This window comes from Fomitopsis serialis, assembly GCF_022376445.1.
Source record: "Fomitopsis serialis strain Sig1Antser10 chromosome Unknown B0H18scaffold_92, whole genome shotgun sequence".
In the NCBI taxonomy this organism is placed as follows: Eukaryota; Fungi; Basidiomycota; class Agaricomycetes; order Polyporales; family Fomitopsidaceae; genus Fomitopsis; species Fomitopsis serialis.
The window spans coordinates 48,471-64,273 of record NW_025955052.1 but is presented as its reverse complement, the minus strand read 5'-3'; the positions used below and the strand labels follow the sequence as shown (position 1 = coordinate 64,273).

The 15,803-nt window shown below is 57.7% G+C and overlaps 8 protein-coding genes across 8 annotated transcripts; 4 read left to right on the top strand and 4 right to left on the bottom strand.

Moving 5' to 3' along the window:
- Window positions 1-52: 52 nt before the first annotated feature.
- B0H18DRAFT_883071 (uncharacterized protein) lies at window positions 53-532 on the top strand (the record flags this gene model as incomplete). Its single annotated transcript, XM_048040951.1, has 5 exons — window positions 53-103; window positions 165-175; window positions 226-296; window positions 355-448; window positions 511-532. The coding sequence occupies 5 exons, from the start codon at window positions 53-55 to the stop codon at window positions 530-532; spliced, it is 249 nt and encodes an 82-aa protein (XP_047888805.1).
- Window positions 533-794: 262 nt separating this feature from the next.
- On the top strand, window positions 795-2,207 carry B0H18DRAFT_1086882 (Aldo/keto reductase; the record flags this gene model as incomplete). Its single annotated transcript, XM_048032105.1, has 4 exons — window positions 795-892; window positions 949-1,071; window positions 1,121-1,641; window positions 1,693-2,207. 4 exons carry the CDS (start codon window positions 795-797, stop codon window positions 2,205-2,207), a joined length of 1,257 nt encoding a protein of 418 aa, XP_047888804.1.
- A 156-nt stretch (window positions 2,208-2,363) lies between these two features.
- Window positions 2,364-4,345, bottom strand: B0H18DRAFT_1096340 (activator of Hsp70 and Hsp90 chaperone; the record flags this gene model as incomplete). Its single annotated transcript, XM_048032451.1, has 5 exons — window positions 2,364-2,507; window positions 2,571-3,274; window positions 3,329-3,892; window positions 3,945-4,110; window positions 4,163-4,345. 5 exons carry the CDS (start codon window positions 4,343-4,345, stop codon window positions 2,364-2,366), a joined length of 1,761 nt encoding a protein of 586 aa, XP_047888803.1.
- Window positions 4,346-4,563: 218 nt separating this feature from the next.
- B0H18DRAFT_1032188 (uncharacterized protein) lies at window positions 4,564-5,530 on the bottom strand. Its single transcript, XM_048030101.1, has 3 exons — window positions 5,278-5,530; window positions 5,035-5,210; window positions 4,564-4,971 (listed from the first exon to the last, which is right to left on the bottom strand). The coding sequence occupies exons 1-3, from the start codon at window positions 5,403-5,405 to the stop codon at window positions 4,940-4,942; spliced, it is 336 nt and encodes a 111-aa protein (XP_047888802.1). The 5' UTR covers window positions 5,406-5,530; the 3' UTR covers window positions 4,564-4,939.
- A 203-nt stretch (window positions 5,531-5,733) lies between these two features.
- Window positions 5,734-6,263, top strand: B0H18DRAFT_883034 (uncharacterized protein; the record flags this gene model as incomplete). The annotated part of the gene is made up of 2 exons (XM_048040946.1): window positions 5,734-5,959; window positions 6,022-6,263. The coding sequence occupies 2 exons, from the start codon at window positions 5,734-5,736 to the stop codon at window positions 6,261-6,263; spliced, it is 468 nt and encodes a 155-aa protein (XP_047888801.1).
- Window positions 6,264-7,740: 1,477 nt separating this feature from the next.
- Window positions 7,741-8,517, bottom strand: B0H18DRAFT_912932 (uncharacterized protein; the record flags this gene model as incomplete). Its single annotated transcript, XM_048041567.1, has 2 exons — window positions 7,741-8,091; window positions 8,148-8,517. 2 exons carry the CDS (start codon window positions 8,515-8,517, stop codon window positions 7,874-7,876), a joined length of 588 nt encoding a protein of 195 aa, XP_047888800.1. The 3' UTR covers window positions 7,741-7,873.
- Window positions 8,518-10,955: 2,438 nt separating this feature from the next.
- B0H18DRAFT_1123176 (uncharacterized protein) lies at window positions 10,956-11,303 on the top strand (the record flags this gene model as incomplete). Its single annotated transcript, XM_048034651.1, has 1 exon — window positions 10,956-11,303. One exon carries the CDS (start codon window positions 10,956-10,958, stop codon window positions 11,301-11,303), a length of 348 nt encoding a protein of 115 aa, XP_047888799.1.
- Window positions 11,304-11,831: 528 nt separating this feature from the next.
- B0H18DRAFT_1123174 (uncharacterized protein) lies at window positions 11,832-12,210 on the bottom strand (the record flags this gene model as incomplete). Its single annotated transcript, XM_048034650.1, has 2 exons — window positions 11,832-11,908; window positions 11,961-12,210. The coding sequence occupies 2 exons, from the start codon at window positions 12,208-12,210 to the stop codon at window positions 11,832-11,834; spliced, it is 327 nt and encodes a 108-aa protein (XP_047888798.1).
- Between the last annotated feature and the right edge of the window lie 3,593 nt (window positions 12,211-15,803).

The window sequence follows — 15,803 nt, the reverse complement described above, 5'->3', positions numbered from 1 at the left end:
CTTACGCCCTCTACCACCACTGCAACACCACTGCATCTTGCTTCTGCCTAACATGCCTCAGAACGTGCGGAAGTCGTTTATGAAGAACTGGTTTGCCGTCGAGGTACGTCCATGCTCACATCGTGGGGGTGCGAAGGGCTTACGGACACGGACTGCGCTTGCAGGCAACACCCATGTAAGTCGGTCTTCTTGGCCGCGGATGGCGGAGGGCTGACTCGCAGCTAGTTTTGCTGTTATGGGATTGGCGGTGTTGGGTGGGGCATGGTACCTCTCACGGCTGGCTCGAGGCCCGACGGGTGAGTTTGACACGATTGAGGGTGGGACTTGAGATTGACGCAGCGGATGCCTTTCCAGTCGTATGGACGAAGGAGAACCCGACTCCTTGGAACGACATCAAGCCGAATGAGGGCACCAAGATGCTCACAGTCAACCAGCACTTTGAGAAGGGGTATGTGTCTCGCTGCACGCCCTGTCTCCGGCACGCCTACTGAACCGCGTCATTTGCTGCAGTTGGGAAAGGAAGAAGCTTTGAGAGTGGGTCCATTGCCTCGTCCGCTTGCGCAGGCTCGGGCCTCGAGTTCATTCATTGATGTGTACGAAATTGTTGCGAATCTGAGCAGCTCTGGCATTACTTGTACCTACCGTGCGCGTGACGTGTGATGGTGCGATTTGTGACCGCGCCTCTGACGACATGTCAGTCTGCAAGCGAGTACCGTTCTACTTTGTCTCATTCCAGACTCGCCCTCCTCTCATCTCCGCACTCGCTCCTCTCTTCCCCCGCCCTCTATAGCACCATGGTCGTCAAACTCGACTCCCCTCAACCCGACATCTCGCTGCCTGGCGGCGACATCCCAGACGAAGACGAGGATCGCCCGACGACGGCCCTTCGCTTGTAAGGTGATGTGACCGGATGCAGTGAACGTACTTTGACGAAATCTCACGGAAGAGCACTGTCGGCCCCCTTGGCCTCTCGGAGATTGTCTTCGGTGCGGCCGCACTATCCACGATCTACAACAAGGACGAGCACATCAGCAGCTTCACGCCCGTGCGCACGGTTCGGCTGGCCCTGCGGTGCGTCCGAATTCTATCGCGGTGCATCTCGACCCTGACTTTGGCTCAGCTACGGCGTGAACGCGTTCGACACGTCCGCCTACTACGGCGAGTCCGAGATTGTGCTGGGCACCGCGCTCAAGGCGCTCGAGCCCGACTTCCCGCGCTCCTCGTACAAGCTGGTGCGGACGACCCAGCCCCGTTTCCCGAGATTGTCGGACACGACGTCATTCACGCTTCTTTCTACCCGTCTAGATGACCAAATGCGGCCGCTACGGCACCCCCGCGCAGACTTTGACTACTCGCCCGCCACCCTCCGCGCCAGCGTCCAGCGCAGCCTCAAGCGGCTCAACACCACCTACCTCGACGCCGTCTACCTCCACGACACCGAGTTCGTCGCCACCCAGGTCGGCCCCCACGAGGACGGGCACCCCACGGACGCGTTGAAGCCGGAGAACCTCGAGAAGTATGGGCTCGCGGACGGCCAGGAGAGCAAGGTCTGGGGAGAGGGCGACCAGCTCATCCTCGACGGCCTCGCGGAACTGCAGAAGATGAAGGACGAGGGGATCGTCAAGGCCATCGGCATCACCGGTTCGTGCTACCCTCATTCGCCCTCACATCCTCTGACACGCCGCTTCACAGGCTATCCGCTTCCGACCCTCCTCCGTCTGGCACTGCTCGTACTGCACACCGCGCCGTACAAACCGCTCGACGTGCTCCTCTCCTACTCGCAGCTCACCCTCCAGAACAGCGCGTTCGCCGACTTCGCGCCGCACCTCCTCGAGCGCGCCCGCGTCGGGCAGCTGCTCACCGCGTCTCCGCTCAACATGGGCCTCCTCACGCCGACACCGCCCAAGTGGCACCCCGCGCCCACAGAGCTGAAGGACGCGGTGAAGAAAGTCGCGGAGGCGTGCTCGGGTTGGGACGGCGGGTTGGTGAACGTCGCGGTGGGCTATGGGTACCGGAAGGCAGCCGAACTGGACGTGCCGATGGTCGCTGGTCTGAGCTACCCGCGTGAGGTGCATGAGAGCATGCACGCGTGGCGCGACTTGAAGGGGAGCCAGGAGAAGCGGATAGCGCAGGAGGACAAGGCCTTCGAAATATTCGATGGATACCTGGGATGGTCGTGGGCTTCCCCTCCCGATAACTTGTTGTAACTGCTACTGAGGACGAACGACATTCGCGCTCTCGTCGTCGGGTCAGAATAGAAGTGTAGAGATGACTATAGATACAGGATATTGTACGGGTACGGTAAAACAGACATTGTGAATATCTTCAATACCAACATGCAGAGTACAGTCCGTGCCACTCGATTATCGTGTCTTGATGATCCCCGCGTTGATCAGCTTCATGATGTTGTTGCGGACGGCGGGGTTCTTCATGTGGTCCTGTAGTGCTGCAGGGTCGCCTTGTGCCTGCTGGAGTATGGACTGCATGATAGGGTCGCCCATGATGCTCTATCCCCCGTTGATCAGTCAGTCTGCGGATCCGCGAACACAGCAAACAGAAGAGACACATACCGCAATTTCCGGGTCGCGCATCGCGCGCTGGAGTGTCTCCTCCTCGCTCTCGCCCGCGCGCTGGTTGTACATCTCCATCTCGCACCTCGTCATCTGCTCGCGGATCTCCCTGTCGTGCTTCTTCTCCGTGTCCACGTCCGCCGCGCGCTGGATCGCCTCGATCGCCTTCGTGAAGTCTTTCATCGCGAACAGGACGTGGCTCTTGCGGACGTACGCCTTCACGAACGTCGGGTCGACCTTGATCGCCTCGTCCGTGTCCTTGAGCGCCTCGGGGAGCGCGACGAGCTTCGTGTACGCGTTCGCGCGGTTGTTGTACCCGCGCGGGTCGGTCGGCGCGCGCTTGATCGCCTCCGTGTACGCCTTCACCGCGCCCGCGAAGTCGCCCTTGTGGAAGAGCGCGTTGCCCTCCTCGCGCGCCTGCGCGGCCTTCTCCGGGTCGATGTACTCGAGCCGCGCCGCCTCCGCCTGCGTGCGCTCCGCCTCGCGCAGCTTCGCGAGGACGTCCGGCGTGCGGTGCTCCGTGAGCGACTTGTTGTAGAACTTGATCGCGGTCGGCAGGTCGCCCTTTTTGGCGTACGCGTTGCCCGTGCGCCCGAGTGCTTTCGCGACGAGCTTGTAGTCAGCGCGGAGCGAGCGGCCCTCGTCGACCGCCTTGTCGCACGCCTCGATACACTTGTCATACTCGCCCTGCTCGAAGTACGCGGCTGGATGTGCCGGTCAGTCATGTCGTGGACGCGTGCAGAACGCAGGAAACGTACCTGCGAGGTTCGTGAGGAAGGTGATGTCTTGTGGCCAGATGTCCCAAGCCTTCTGGAAGTGCACAGCCGCCTCGTCCAGCTTCTTGGCCTTGTACGCCTCAGCACCGAGCTTCTTCTCTGCCTCCGCCTCTTTCCGCGTCTTCGCGTCCTCATCGTCCTCCTCAGGGTCCGCCATCTTCACGTCCTCCGATTTTGGTGGCTCTCGCGCCTTGCTCGACGACGCAGCGGGCTGCGGCGGGGGAGACGTAGGCTTGGGCGCGGGGGTGGGCTCGGGCTCCGCCTTCTGGTAGCCGGGCGGGAGCTCGTCGGAGCCCTCCTCGCGCGAAAAGCCCTGCATGTCGATGCCCATGAGCGCGCCGAGCACGTCGATCATGCGGGGATCGTTGAGGGCGCCCTGCGCGAGGCTCGGGTTCCTCTGGAGCATCCGGAGCTGCTCCACGAACCCCGGGTCTACGAGGTGCTTCGCGGTGCGCGGGTTTGCAGCGAGCTTGCCGATCAGGTTGGGGTCGCCGAACATCTTGCCCAGGCCGAGCGCGTCTGCGCCGTCGCCGCGCTCGTCGGACGCTAGACGATGGATGTCAGAGGGCGGTGGAGGGGACGTGGTGATTGCGCGCACCCTTCGCGTCCTTCACCTCCTGCAGACCCTTTCTTAGTGCGGGGCTGTCCTCAAGCTTCAGGCCAGTCTCGTACGCTGCGACGGCATCGTCGTAGCGGCGTTGTCCATGGAGGGCTGCACCCTTGCGCGCGTAGCCCTTCGACCATGCGGGATTGATCTTGATGCACTGCGGACCCGACGCGTTAGTGGCTGGTCGGCCGCACACGAGCTTGACCCACCTGCTCAGCATCCACGAGTGCGGCGGAGTACTGACGCTTTCCCGCCTTCGCCGCACTCCGGTTCGAGAAGAGCACGAAATTATTTGGGTCGAGCGCGATCGCCTGGGAGAAGAGGTCGATCGCCTTGTCGTAGTCCTTGGCCTGGAAGGCCTTGTTGCCCTGGTCTTTGAGCGCGTTGGCCATGCAGTGAGTTTTTCGGGAGTAAAGGTTGGGTATGTGGGGGAAGATACACACTGTCTGCAGGTCGTAGACGCAGCGGGCGACTTTATGGCTGCAGGGCGCGTTTCAAGCGCTTTCCAATCCTAGAACTTTCCAGAACGATTGCCTGATTCGGCACCCTCGATCGTCGTCGACCGTCCCAAATCTTATCAGATAATTCTGACCATCGAAGTACCTCCTCCGCGACTGTCGTTTGAATTTGTAGGGTTGAGCTTCGTCCGAGCACTGACGCAGACAGTGGTACTCTCGGGCAGCTTCGTACACATGTTTACATTTTCGCAAAGGGATGATCAGACACCTAAAGATCGTGTGATGCACGAGTCAAGCAGCAGCAGCAATCCTCGTCACACGAGATCCACAGCCATCGAACGTCGAACGGTGTATGCATATCCATTAGCATGTAATGCCCTTCGCCAGCCCTGGCGCGATTTGTTCCCTGACAACATTAAAGCCGTAGGACCTGGATGCAGTTTTGTACTGTCGTGGCGCACAGAAACCTCCTCAAGATCAGTGGTCAAGCGTGACACAGGTGGAGCGTATGGCACGTTGTGTAGAGTCCTATGAACCTGAGGATTGAACTTCCTTTTGCACTGAAACATCGTATCACGACTACATTGAGTGACAGACATGGCAATGAAGAAGAGCATACTCACCGGTTTCCATGTCTCGTCTATCCCATTCCTCCGCCCGCTTCCTCCTCGCCTCCTCAACCTCCTCGCGCACATCCTTCTTCCGACCCAGCATCACCTCTCGCCACGAGATCTCCTCTCCACTCGCCACCTCCTGCTCCGACACAGGTGTGCGATGACTCCGCACAAGCTTCATGATCCTGTCAAGCTCCTGCGAAGGTATCCGCTCTCCCTCCGGAGGCGTGCGGCGGTAGGCTCCAAAGGGACAGCTGCGCTGTGAGCTGTAGTCGTTCCGCCTCGGCACTCTTCCGCTGAGAAAGGATGTGCATGCCTAGTGATGTGATGGCCAGCGAGTAGAGGAGATGCGGGACATAATGCGTGGTGAAGGCAGGCATGATTTCGTGAACTTCAGGCTAGATGTGCCGCTCAGTTCAGTAAACGAGCAGTGTTCTTATTGAGATACCATTAGGCAAAGGTGGCGATATGGGGACCGGCAGGATGGAAGAAGTACTCACTCGATCGTTCCGAAGTGGTTAAGCGGACTCTATGTACGGTGTGTGGCTGGCACGTGGGTTTGTTAGGATCAGAAGGTCTTGCCAAACAACCCGTCCGCATTCGGCAATCGCGTCGTCACACTTGATCTTGCAAGTCACTTGCTACGCGCTGGCAGACGCCGGCAGACGCCACGACGCTCGGTATATTCCATACAGTCAGTCCAAAGCGATGCCCGCCGCGCGGCGGCGGTCGATCAAGACTTCCTCTTCCTCCGGGTCTCAACCAGATCGCGTCTTCACAGACGTCGTCCTGACCATCAAGTCGGAATACGTGGTACTTATCCGAGAGCGAAGGAAGAACCACGAATTCAGGTCTTACAAGCTACGTCCTTCAGTGCAAAGACTGTGGCTGTATGAGTCTGCACCACGCTGTGCCATTCAGTACGTCTCCACAGGTTGACTCGACCTGTATCGACCATGATTCTTAACGAGCATCATCTTCAGGTATGTCCTTGAGACCGCGGCCCCAAAGTTCCCGGGGAGCTACGCGATCCTAGTGGCGTCAAAAACGACGACTTCGACGCGGGGCTCATGACGGCTTACGCATACCCTGTCCGAGCACTGTACAAGCTCGACGCGCCCGTGACGCGAGAGGAACTCAACAATCGGTTTGCTGTAAAGTCGCCACAGGGATTTTGCTACGCGACAAGGCCTATGGTGGAATCCATGCCGCTGGAAGGGATGGAACAGGTTTTTTAGGCCAGTTCAGTTGGTGCCGTTTCAGCGTTTCGTCTTAGGGTTACTTTGGACGGTGGTGTGCATGCTGTACTGATGCTGCTATGGTAGCGTCTTCATTACCAATTGACGACCTAGGAGGTCAGATTCAGAGTATTTTGCTCTAGGGCCATTCATGAAGAAAACGTTAAGAAGCGGATCTCTGTCCCCCCAAGATCTTCCCTACGGTGTACGACGTGTTAATTTCGACTGCATCTGACCGTGGCGAAGACCTATCTCCTCACTGATGTGTAGCATTGAGCCTAAGCGGCCCAGTCGAAGACTCCTATCGAGTGGTCGCGATGCTGCGCGCAGCAACCCCTACAGGAAGGTCAAGACATGATATTTTGCAAAGTCGGCGCGTGCAACTCGGCGAGGTCTGTGCCAAAAATGGACGTGTATCCCGTCCAGTAACGTGGACAAAACCGAAGGTGGCAGTAGTTGAGGGTGACGATCACGGAGGGGTAAGTGGCTTGCGCTTTCGCTCGGGCGATGTTACGACCCGTCTCGGCTCACGATTTCAGGTGATTCTTGTTCCTAAGACTCTCGGGGGATACTAATACCTTGCGAAGGACCAACAGGATGACGGCTTGGGAGGACAATAAAGAAGCTTTGAACAGGCGGAAGGACAAAGCATTACTGTGTCCCGGATATAAGACATGGACGAGAATACTCGGAACGTTATGAGCAAGACCCCGCGGCCAGGCTGAACCCGGAAGTTATCGAATTATACACAAAGTACTAACACTCGTTGTCGTAAACCTACCTCTGCTAAACGTTCTCAACAGAGTCGGTGTCGTATTATCACAATATAAATCGGGGCCCTCCCACACTCCTACAAATCATACCCTCCCTCCCGGCCTGAGCCGCATGCTTGCGCTCACGAAGCCAGAGGAGTGGACGCCCCAGGCATGCCACGCCGCGACGCGGATCTTCGTCTCGCAGATGAATCCGCCGCAGGCCCGCGTCTTCATCGAGGGAGTGCTCCTCGATGCGATACGGGAAGACATTCGCTTAACGCGCGAGGGCGCGCGGAAGAACGAGAATCACAGGAAGCTGAACGTGCATTGTCATGGAGCCATGAGGCGGGCGCTGCGGCGTTTTTCAAGGGGACTGTGTTTCCTCTCCTGGGTGTAAGCAACCCTCGGCACCGGTACCATTTCCGAGACGATGACTGGATAAATCCCACAGTCAGAGTGCACCCTCCAGGAAGCCGCCATCATCGCCTCCGTGCTCGCCAAGGTCAAGGTGTCGCTCATGCACTCAGCTGTGGCACTCATCCGGCTTGCGAATATGGACTACTCCGGGCCGAACTCGCTCTTCATCCGCGTGCTGCTCGACAAGAAGCACGCGCTGTCTTTCAAGGCCGTCGGCGCGTTCGTCTTCCACTTCATCCGCCTCTCAAACACGTACAAGGCGCGGCACGCGTGGAGAAGCTCCCCGTGCTGTGGCACCAGTCGCTGTTCGTGTTGTGTCAGCGGTGAGACTTCATTTGGCTCCAGCTCCGCGAGGGTACTGAGTGCTTGGCTGTGACTCTGACAACCTCTTCGGGTCCTCCCCTTTCTCCTTATCCTGTTGTGGCCACGCTTCTTCGATCATATCAGTGTTACCAGTGGAATGCCGTCCAAGGCATGCAGAAGGCGTCTCGTTTTCTGATCGCGGTTGGGAACATAACCGTAGTGGCGCATATAGCCTTCTGCGTCAACTTTTAACATAGCACACCCGTCTGACTGAATATGACAATAGGCAGGGGACTCTGGCTCCGTTACGTCTATGACGGTATAACCATCGTTATTATCTGCAGCGCATCGTGCTCAGTCTCGTCATGTATGAACTATGCTGGACTGGAACGACTTACCGCAGTCCCACGGCGCGTAATCGGCTGACAACACGTCCTTAGCGAATGTCGTTCCGCTCCTGTAGGGTTCCCTTCACCGTTGTCTACACACCACGCCATGCTCAGCAACGATGCCGTGAACGGACATGGGTGTTCGGGAAGCTTGGGTTCCTGGGTCCACCGACCGTACTTGCCATGGATATTCTGGATCTCGGCTCTTACGACTTCTGCATTCTCCTTCTGCTTGAGCAGGGTGACGAAACGGATTATAGCGGCCGCTGGAATGTCTCCGTAGCACTCTTGGTGATGATATGCGGCGATACAACGGTACCTGGGTCGACCATCCGGGGCGCCGTGAGGTACGACTCGGGCGATGAGGAAAGCCTGGTGCCTCCGTCCCATGTTGGCTGGGTGGAAGTCACACGAGTGGTGGGACTTTCAAAGGAAACAGATCTGAGTATCAACGGTGCCAGGGCGATGGTGAGGACGACGGAGGTGGTCGACCAGTAAAAATGCCTTGGTGTTTGTTTATTCCCTTTTGTGTCACTGAGGGCGGAGCCCTATGTAGACAGTACGTACACTAATCTAAACGCGTGTCTCTCGAACTGTGGTCGCTTAGCATCGCCGTCCGCCGAAGCTTCAGGCATGTATAGTAAGGTGTGGTAGGGGAATGTGAAGATGGTTGTTCAAATCTGGGAGTTTCCGCCGTTTCCGAGTCATGGCCCATCTCCTGCTGTCTCGACGTGACCGTCGTATCCGTCGTATTGTGCCTATGCTCAACGCCGCTTTCGCCTCGCTCCGTTCCTCGCGTCCCCTTCAGCGTCCTTCAGCTTCAAGTCTCCGTAAACGGCCGCGAAGCGGCCGGTATCATGTATGTATCGGAACAGCGGCTTCAGGGTGCTCGCCGCATTAAGGAGGTCCTTGATCGAACGCGCAGCGGGTCCTGCGTCGCGCGCCAGCTTGTCTCGCATCTCGTTGTAGGCTGGGCACTCCATGAGGTAGTGGTACACCGTTTCGCGCGTCATCCCACAGGACGGGCAGAGAGGCGAGTCCGCCTTCTGTATTCTGAAAAGGTATTTTTGCAGCGGGACATGCTCGGTTCGGAGTTGGATCAAGAGACTTGCCTGGCGTCGGGGGAGCTTTTCAGCGAGCTTCCCATATGTCTTAGACGGCATCTCCGGAATGCCTTGGTGGTGGCCTCTAATAAATCGGACCCGGCCCCCGCGACAGCCTCGTATGATGGATCTGCAAGGTCGGGCACGATATTCTCAGACCGTCGAGGATAAGCTTCATTCGCCGCTGCCAGCCAGTACCAGTGCGTATCTGGACACTTACATCCCATCATACATCAGGACTCGCTACCGCGAGAACGGGATGTACGGAAAACGTCTCATAAAGCGGACAAAATCAACGAGCGGCACAGTAGACGAGGTATAGCAACCAAGCTTCACCTTTCTAGAACACAAGATTTCGACACACTTTGGCAGGTCGAGTAAAATATAGTCTCCTTTAGCCCCTAAATATGACCTCTCCGCCGGGGGAGAGTGGTCATATATAACAAGGAGTGAGATGAGACTAGGTGACGAGCGTCGTCTGGACACTCAAACAAGGTCAATTCGCTCTTCGAGCCCAGTACCATCTACTTACCAGTTCGTTAGACCCTAACCAATACGAGACCTCCGCCAGGCTGAACTCAAGAGTTGACGAACTATGATTCGGCCGCTGCTTGGGTGATCCCAGGGCGAATCAACGGCTCGCCAAGGACCTTCCCCGGCTCGTCCCTCTGTTCATAGGTCATTCCGCCATCTGTCCAACTCGCCTCAGAAGTGACTCTTGACGTGCAACAGCACCTACTTGGAGTCGCTATCCTATCTGCGATAAAGCCTTACCTGTGTGCCACGGTTCGACAAGGTCTTCGTGGCCCGGAAGGTGTTCGCAGATGCGAAACCCGTATTAGACCGTACGCTCTAGGGCATCGTCGGGACGATGGTAAGCAAATTTGCAGACCATAGAGTGAGCCGCCCTTCTTGCCTCGCCAGTCGGAGGCGTTCTCAACTCGGTACATATTGAGCGTCGACGCCCTGTGAACGACACTCTCGTCGGAACACTAAAGTCTCCTCCAGTCCCGACCGGGTCCCGACGCCCTTATGAGGGAGCACGCCGATCAGGCAACGATTCAGGTTGTTTGATGCGATAAAGAAGGCTAGTTCGCTCAGCATCGTTACAGGCTCAATCGGGTTTAGCACCTTTGGTCGCCGTGGATCATACGCTAAGCTCATATCGGAAAGTTAGCCATTGTCACCTATCCGCCCCAGCCCATATCCACATTACGCCCGAAAGGATGTCCAAGCTGCATAGCATCCAGGTCAGCGTACCAAAGCAAGCGCATCACAATACCGGCATCACCGCGATTACGGTCACCCCACACCCCCGAGCTCAAGTCCGCCCGAGGCCTGGCCGTACCGTATTAGTCACTGAAGTACCGGGGGCAAACCGGAGAGACACTTCATTCCTGTTAACACCAGTGTATACACAAGTAATCAGAGGCAGCGAGCAACTAGTAGTGCCATATGCAGTCTCACACACGGGGAACAGTAGGCGGTAAAACGTACACGTAGCACACAATCAGGCGGCAGCAGTCCTTGGGAGAGCAAATGAAACAGTGTCCGTATCCAGTCCGAGCGTACCGAGGGAGGGATAGAGGTAAGAATGAGACCAGAGAAACAACCACCGGCAGGCGCGCACCCCGCGTCACCTACCGAGAACCACAGTCCGTCGACGTCGTCGAGTCATCATCGCTGGAAGCGAGTAGCTTACCTCCGCGCGGGGACGGACCGTACATGACGTTCGCGACGGCCGAGCTGGTGGCAGCGGCGGCGTTATTGGCAGCGGGCGTCCCCGACGCGTCCGCACTCGCCTCGGAGATGATGGACGCGGCCATAGACGAGTTAATCGTCGCCGTCGTGACGTCCGCGGACGCGCCGCCGGCGGTGGTGCCGGCCGCCATTGCCGTGGACATTGCGGCCGCGGAGCTGGCTGCCATTGCCGTGGATGTCGCGGCCGCAGAGCTAGCCGCCATCGCCGTGGTTGTTGCTGCAGCGGAGGTCATCTCGGCAGCGCTGGTTGACGACGCGGCCGTTGTGGTTTCCGCCATCGAGGACGATGCCACGGAGGACGACGACGTGTAGCTGTTACTCGAGCTACTCGACGACCGATCGAGATGGAGCCGGAGCCTCGCACGCCGCGCCGGTCCGAGAGGCCGCAGGATGTCCACCTCAGGTCGATAAAATGATGGCGGGGCCGGCGAGGATGGACCGAGTGGCGCGCGGCTGACGACGTCGTTGGCAGCGTGTTCTCGTCGCAGGTGATGAACACCACCGCGGGGCCGTTCAGGCCATCCGGGATGGCGCAAGCCTCGAGGCCAGCGACAGGGAGGTAGTCGCGCCGCCGACGATGATCTGGCAGAACAGTTGCTATGGGACTATATCAGCGCCGCACGTGATGAGGCTGCTGAAGTGGCAGGCTTACCGAGGACGCAGAGCACCTGCCGTTCGCGTTGGAGTTCTTGGAGCTCATGCCACTGCTGCTGGAAGACATCCCATGGACGACGACTTGAGCTCTTCGACGAAGCATCCGAGCTCATCGCGCTGGCGGCCGAGCTGCTCGGGCTATAGCTGCTCTTGTAAGACCTGAGGCGATGTTTGCCTTGTTGCCGTTCATGGCAGGCGACGCGAAGCGAGCTTGGTCCCGGGCACAATGGCGCCAGTGTTCGTGATGGAGAGCGCGGCGTTCGCTAAGAATAGATCAGCAACGCGGATCGCCATAGCGCTATCAGAAATACAGACATGCAATGCCAGTGCTGCAGCCAGAGATGAAACTGCCCGCTATGGCGAGCACTTCGTTAGGCGTCAGCGCAATGTCGAATGCCTGGGGATGGACGTCGCGTCGTTGACGAGGTTCAGGATCGTCTGATGGCGTGCCTCGACGGTCAGGATAGTCGCAGCCGCGGTAAGATCGCAGGGTCTGAAATGAGGTTGGCAGCCCGAGGTATGCACCGACTCCGACGAGCTCGACTGTGCGAGCGATGGGTGCCATGGTTGCAACGTCGGTCAGCGCGCTCGAAAAGTCGAATTGGCAGTAGGAACAGCCTGCGAGCCGAGCGACTTGAGGGTTTCCTATAGAAAAGACCGTCATGAGAGTTGGCATACAGCCAGACGCGTGGGCACATACCTCAAGGAACGTAAGGTGCGTGCCTCATCTTGCCCAATCGCCAAGAATTGCTGGATGGGGACGTTCGGATCCGAGAAACCAGCGGCAGTGAAGTCGGACGCCTGAACTTGGAAAGGGCCTGCGCATAAACTCGGTCTCGAGCGCTTCAAGAACACCAGCGAATTCTGCGCGCCGAGGACAAGTGAGCATGGTTGCTACGAGAAGATTATAGGACCACGCACGGAGCACTAATACATCGACCGCATTCGCCCTCCTGGCGGCGGGTGCGGCAAAGGCCAAAAGAGGGAGTGCAAGGGAAAGGATGGACGTTGAAGGACGCATTTGGACTGGATGTTGCTGCCGCCGGATTAAGTGAAAGCTTGCTGGATACTCAGAATGTTAAAGGAATGAAGAATGTCCAGGGGCGCGACCGGGCAACCCAGAAAGTGACTGGAGGGGAGAAGAGACGGTCAGACGTTGCGGACGGGGACAAGAGGGGGGCCTACCTGAGCACTGAGAGAATGGGAAGAAGGCGAAAGGAGGGACGGAATGGGGAAGATGGCGCGGGGCGGGCCTTATAAGTAGGGCGCGCCGAAGCAGCGTAGCTAGCCTGGATATCAGATCGCGGTGTCCGCCTCCAGATCCCGGTCGCCTCGATCGGCGGAGCCTGAGGTCCCCATGGCGACTCCAATCGACGCGCCCTGGCACACGCCTGTACCGACCCGGGCGAACGCCTGAGCCTCCCTCCCCGCGATGGCCGGGCGACGTACGCGGGAGGCCATCGACGGGAGCACGAAGACAGGCGCATCCCCGACATGCCCGGGCTCACTTCGCGCGCGAGTCGTGCCAAGGCTCGAGAACCGTGATGGGCCGCCCCAAGGCCGCCAGGCTCTGTCGACGCACCCGCTTCCGTCGTTTAGCAACTTCTCACTCGGCTGCGAGCCTGCTCTTGCCTAACTGCATAGGACCTCCGCTTGTACGCGGAGTTGAGCCTGATCCTCAAATCCCGCATGTCTGCGCGTGCTGTTATTCGGACATGGTCGAGGCGGACTTTCACCCGGATGCGAAGTGCCAGGGCACGACTTGTGCCGTTTTGTCTATCAGTTGGTAGGGTGCGCGGGCTGCTGTTGCTTTGGGTACGTAGGTGTCTCAGAGACAGGTCAGACCCGCTGCGAAGCTACCCGTCGGGCATGCGTTGATACACCTAGTGGCCGGTAAACTGTGTATGCTTGGTATACGTACAATGACATCCTCGGTACCACTGACTTTGAGTACGTGCGGGTCAGGCTTTCCTAAACACACCCATACGTGTTCGGACGCCTCTTCCGGCACGAACGAGGTTTTGTCCGGATAAAATCAAGCATCACCCGCACCGAGAGCCCAATCTCGTCTGGATGGGTATAAGGCTTTTCCGTCAATAGCCGGGGGTCCTAACTGCATGCGCGTTGAGGAACCTTCTTAAAACGGCTGTCGAGGAAAGCAATGTCACGCGAAACCATAACGTCTTCGGACAGGTACTGCCCCTGGACCTCATTCTATCATGATACCGTGGTTGGATACCGAGACGTAGAGATGGCGACCGCATCCAAGATTCCATGCTAAGGACTCCGAGTCCGATTGGACTCCGAGGGAGCACCTCATACCTCGTTCTCGTTGGTCTCGTACCCATCCGTGTGGACGCACCCCACCACCGCTCCGACACGTCTGGGGCATCCTGAGCGGGCGACCCCCCTCAACTTTGACGCCCGTGAGGCGCCCAAAGTAACGGTCACATCAGAGATCCTCATCTGATGCACCTGCCTAAAGAAGACGGTGGCTCCGTCCAAGCGGCAGGCACCCAAGCAAGCGCGTTTTTGGCCTTGATGAGAGTACATAGCACTCGAGCCATGCCAGACTAGTACTGGTAGAGTGCTGGGATTGTCTGTGATAGTTGTTTTTCTAGATTCTCAATGCCACTGCGTCGTTCAAGTTGAATCCCCAAAAATGCAAAAATGAAATTATGAGAGACTCGAACCTGCGCACCGGTGAAGGCGATAACCGCTGCACCAAAGCAGTAACATGTGTTGCCCGACGGCGTTATAAGAGTACCAAACGACTTGTGGACCTCTTAAGTACTTTATGAACTGCGAGATGAAAATGTCAGTGGCCCCTGTAGCAGATCCCCCATCTGGCACATCATCGAAGCATACAGCGACTGCGATGTTCATGTCGTGGTATGCTAGCAGTATTGCTTGGCTTCCACGAGCTGTCTGATAGTCTTATGCAACGCCGTCGGGCAACACATGTTACTGCTTTGGTGCAGCGGTTATCGCCTTCACCGGTGCGCAGGTTCGAGTCTCTCATAATTTCATTTTTGCATTTTTGGGGATTCAACTTGAACGACGCAGTGGCATTGAGAATCTAGAAAAACAACTATCACAGACAATCCCAGCACTCTACCAGTACTAGTCTGGCATGGCTCGAGTGCTATGTACTCTCATCAAGGCCAAAAACGCGCTTGCTTGGGTGCCTGCCGCTTGGACGGAGCCACCGTCTTCTTTAGGCAGGTGCATCAGATGAGGATCTCTGATGTGACCGTTACTTTGGGCGCCTCACGGGCGTCAAAGTTGAGGGGGGGTCGCCCGCTCAGGATGCCCCAGACGTGTCGGAGCGGTGGTGGGGTGCGTCCACACGGATGGGTACGAGACCAGTTCTCGTAGCGTGTGTGCGGCCTGCACGAAGGCGGCCGCACGGGCATTGTCCAGGATAACAACTGATGCACCCCGCTGCCGGCTAGCAACGTATTATGAAGTCCGAGCCTTGACAGCGAGCGGCATCACACTGATTATCACCGGTCTCTAAAGACGATGAATGCGCCAGTGAGATTCAGAAAAGCTCATCCTGTGTCGAAAGGCTCAGACGTTACACAGCGATGAGCGATGAGCGTCTTCAGCTCACTTACCGGTCACAGAAATCAGTCCACCGACCTCAAGGACACGGCACAAACAGTCACTTTGGGACGGCGCTGGTGGCGTTATGATAATGAAAAGTAGGATCGCTGCGATCACAGAGATAATGCATGAACGAAGCCTCGACCAGACGTACTTGCCTGGCGACCACTCAATGCAGACAACTGTTGACAAGGGGAGAGATCTTGCAGCCTCCACCTGACCTTCGGTATGTATAAACCCCGTAAGTAGCGGTGTGCGGAGCAGGAGGCGTACCTATGGCGATTTGGACGTGGCTTCAGCATAAGCACCGACAACGGTAGAGCCATGTCCGATGACAGTGAGATGACTGACGAATCATGTTTTGACCGAGCATTCATAGCCTAAGCCAGCGCATGTCGAATCGGTCGTCGTGGGCGTAGCATCCAAGAGGCAGTGTGTATGCACGTATGTGGATGCAGTGGTTCAAGTTGTGTCGGGACCGAGTCGATGATCGAGGCGATCGTAAGTAGTATCTGTCACGTGGGCCTCGGACTCTGCGAGCGTCTACAT

Coding starts and splice junctions, on each gene's coding strand:
- B0H18DRAFT_1032188 (XM_048030101.1), bottom strand. CDS start 5,405: ATGCCTGCCTTCACCACGCATTATGTCCCGCATCTCCTCTACTCGCTG. Junction 5,211..5,277: donor CTACAGCTCACAGCGCAGCT/GTCCCTTTGGAG, acceptor GGAGCTTGACAG/GATCATGAAGCTTGTGCGGA. Junction 4,972..5,034: donor TAGACGAGACATGGAAACCG/GTGAGTATGCTC, acceptor ACGATGTTTCAG/TGCAAAAGGAAGTTCAATCC.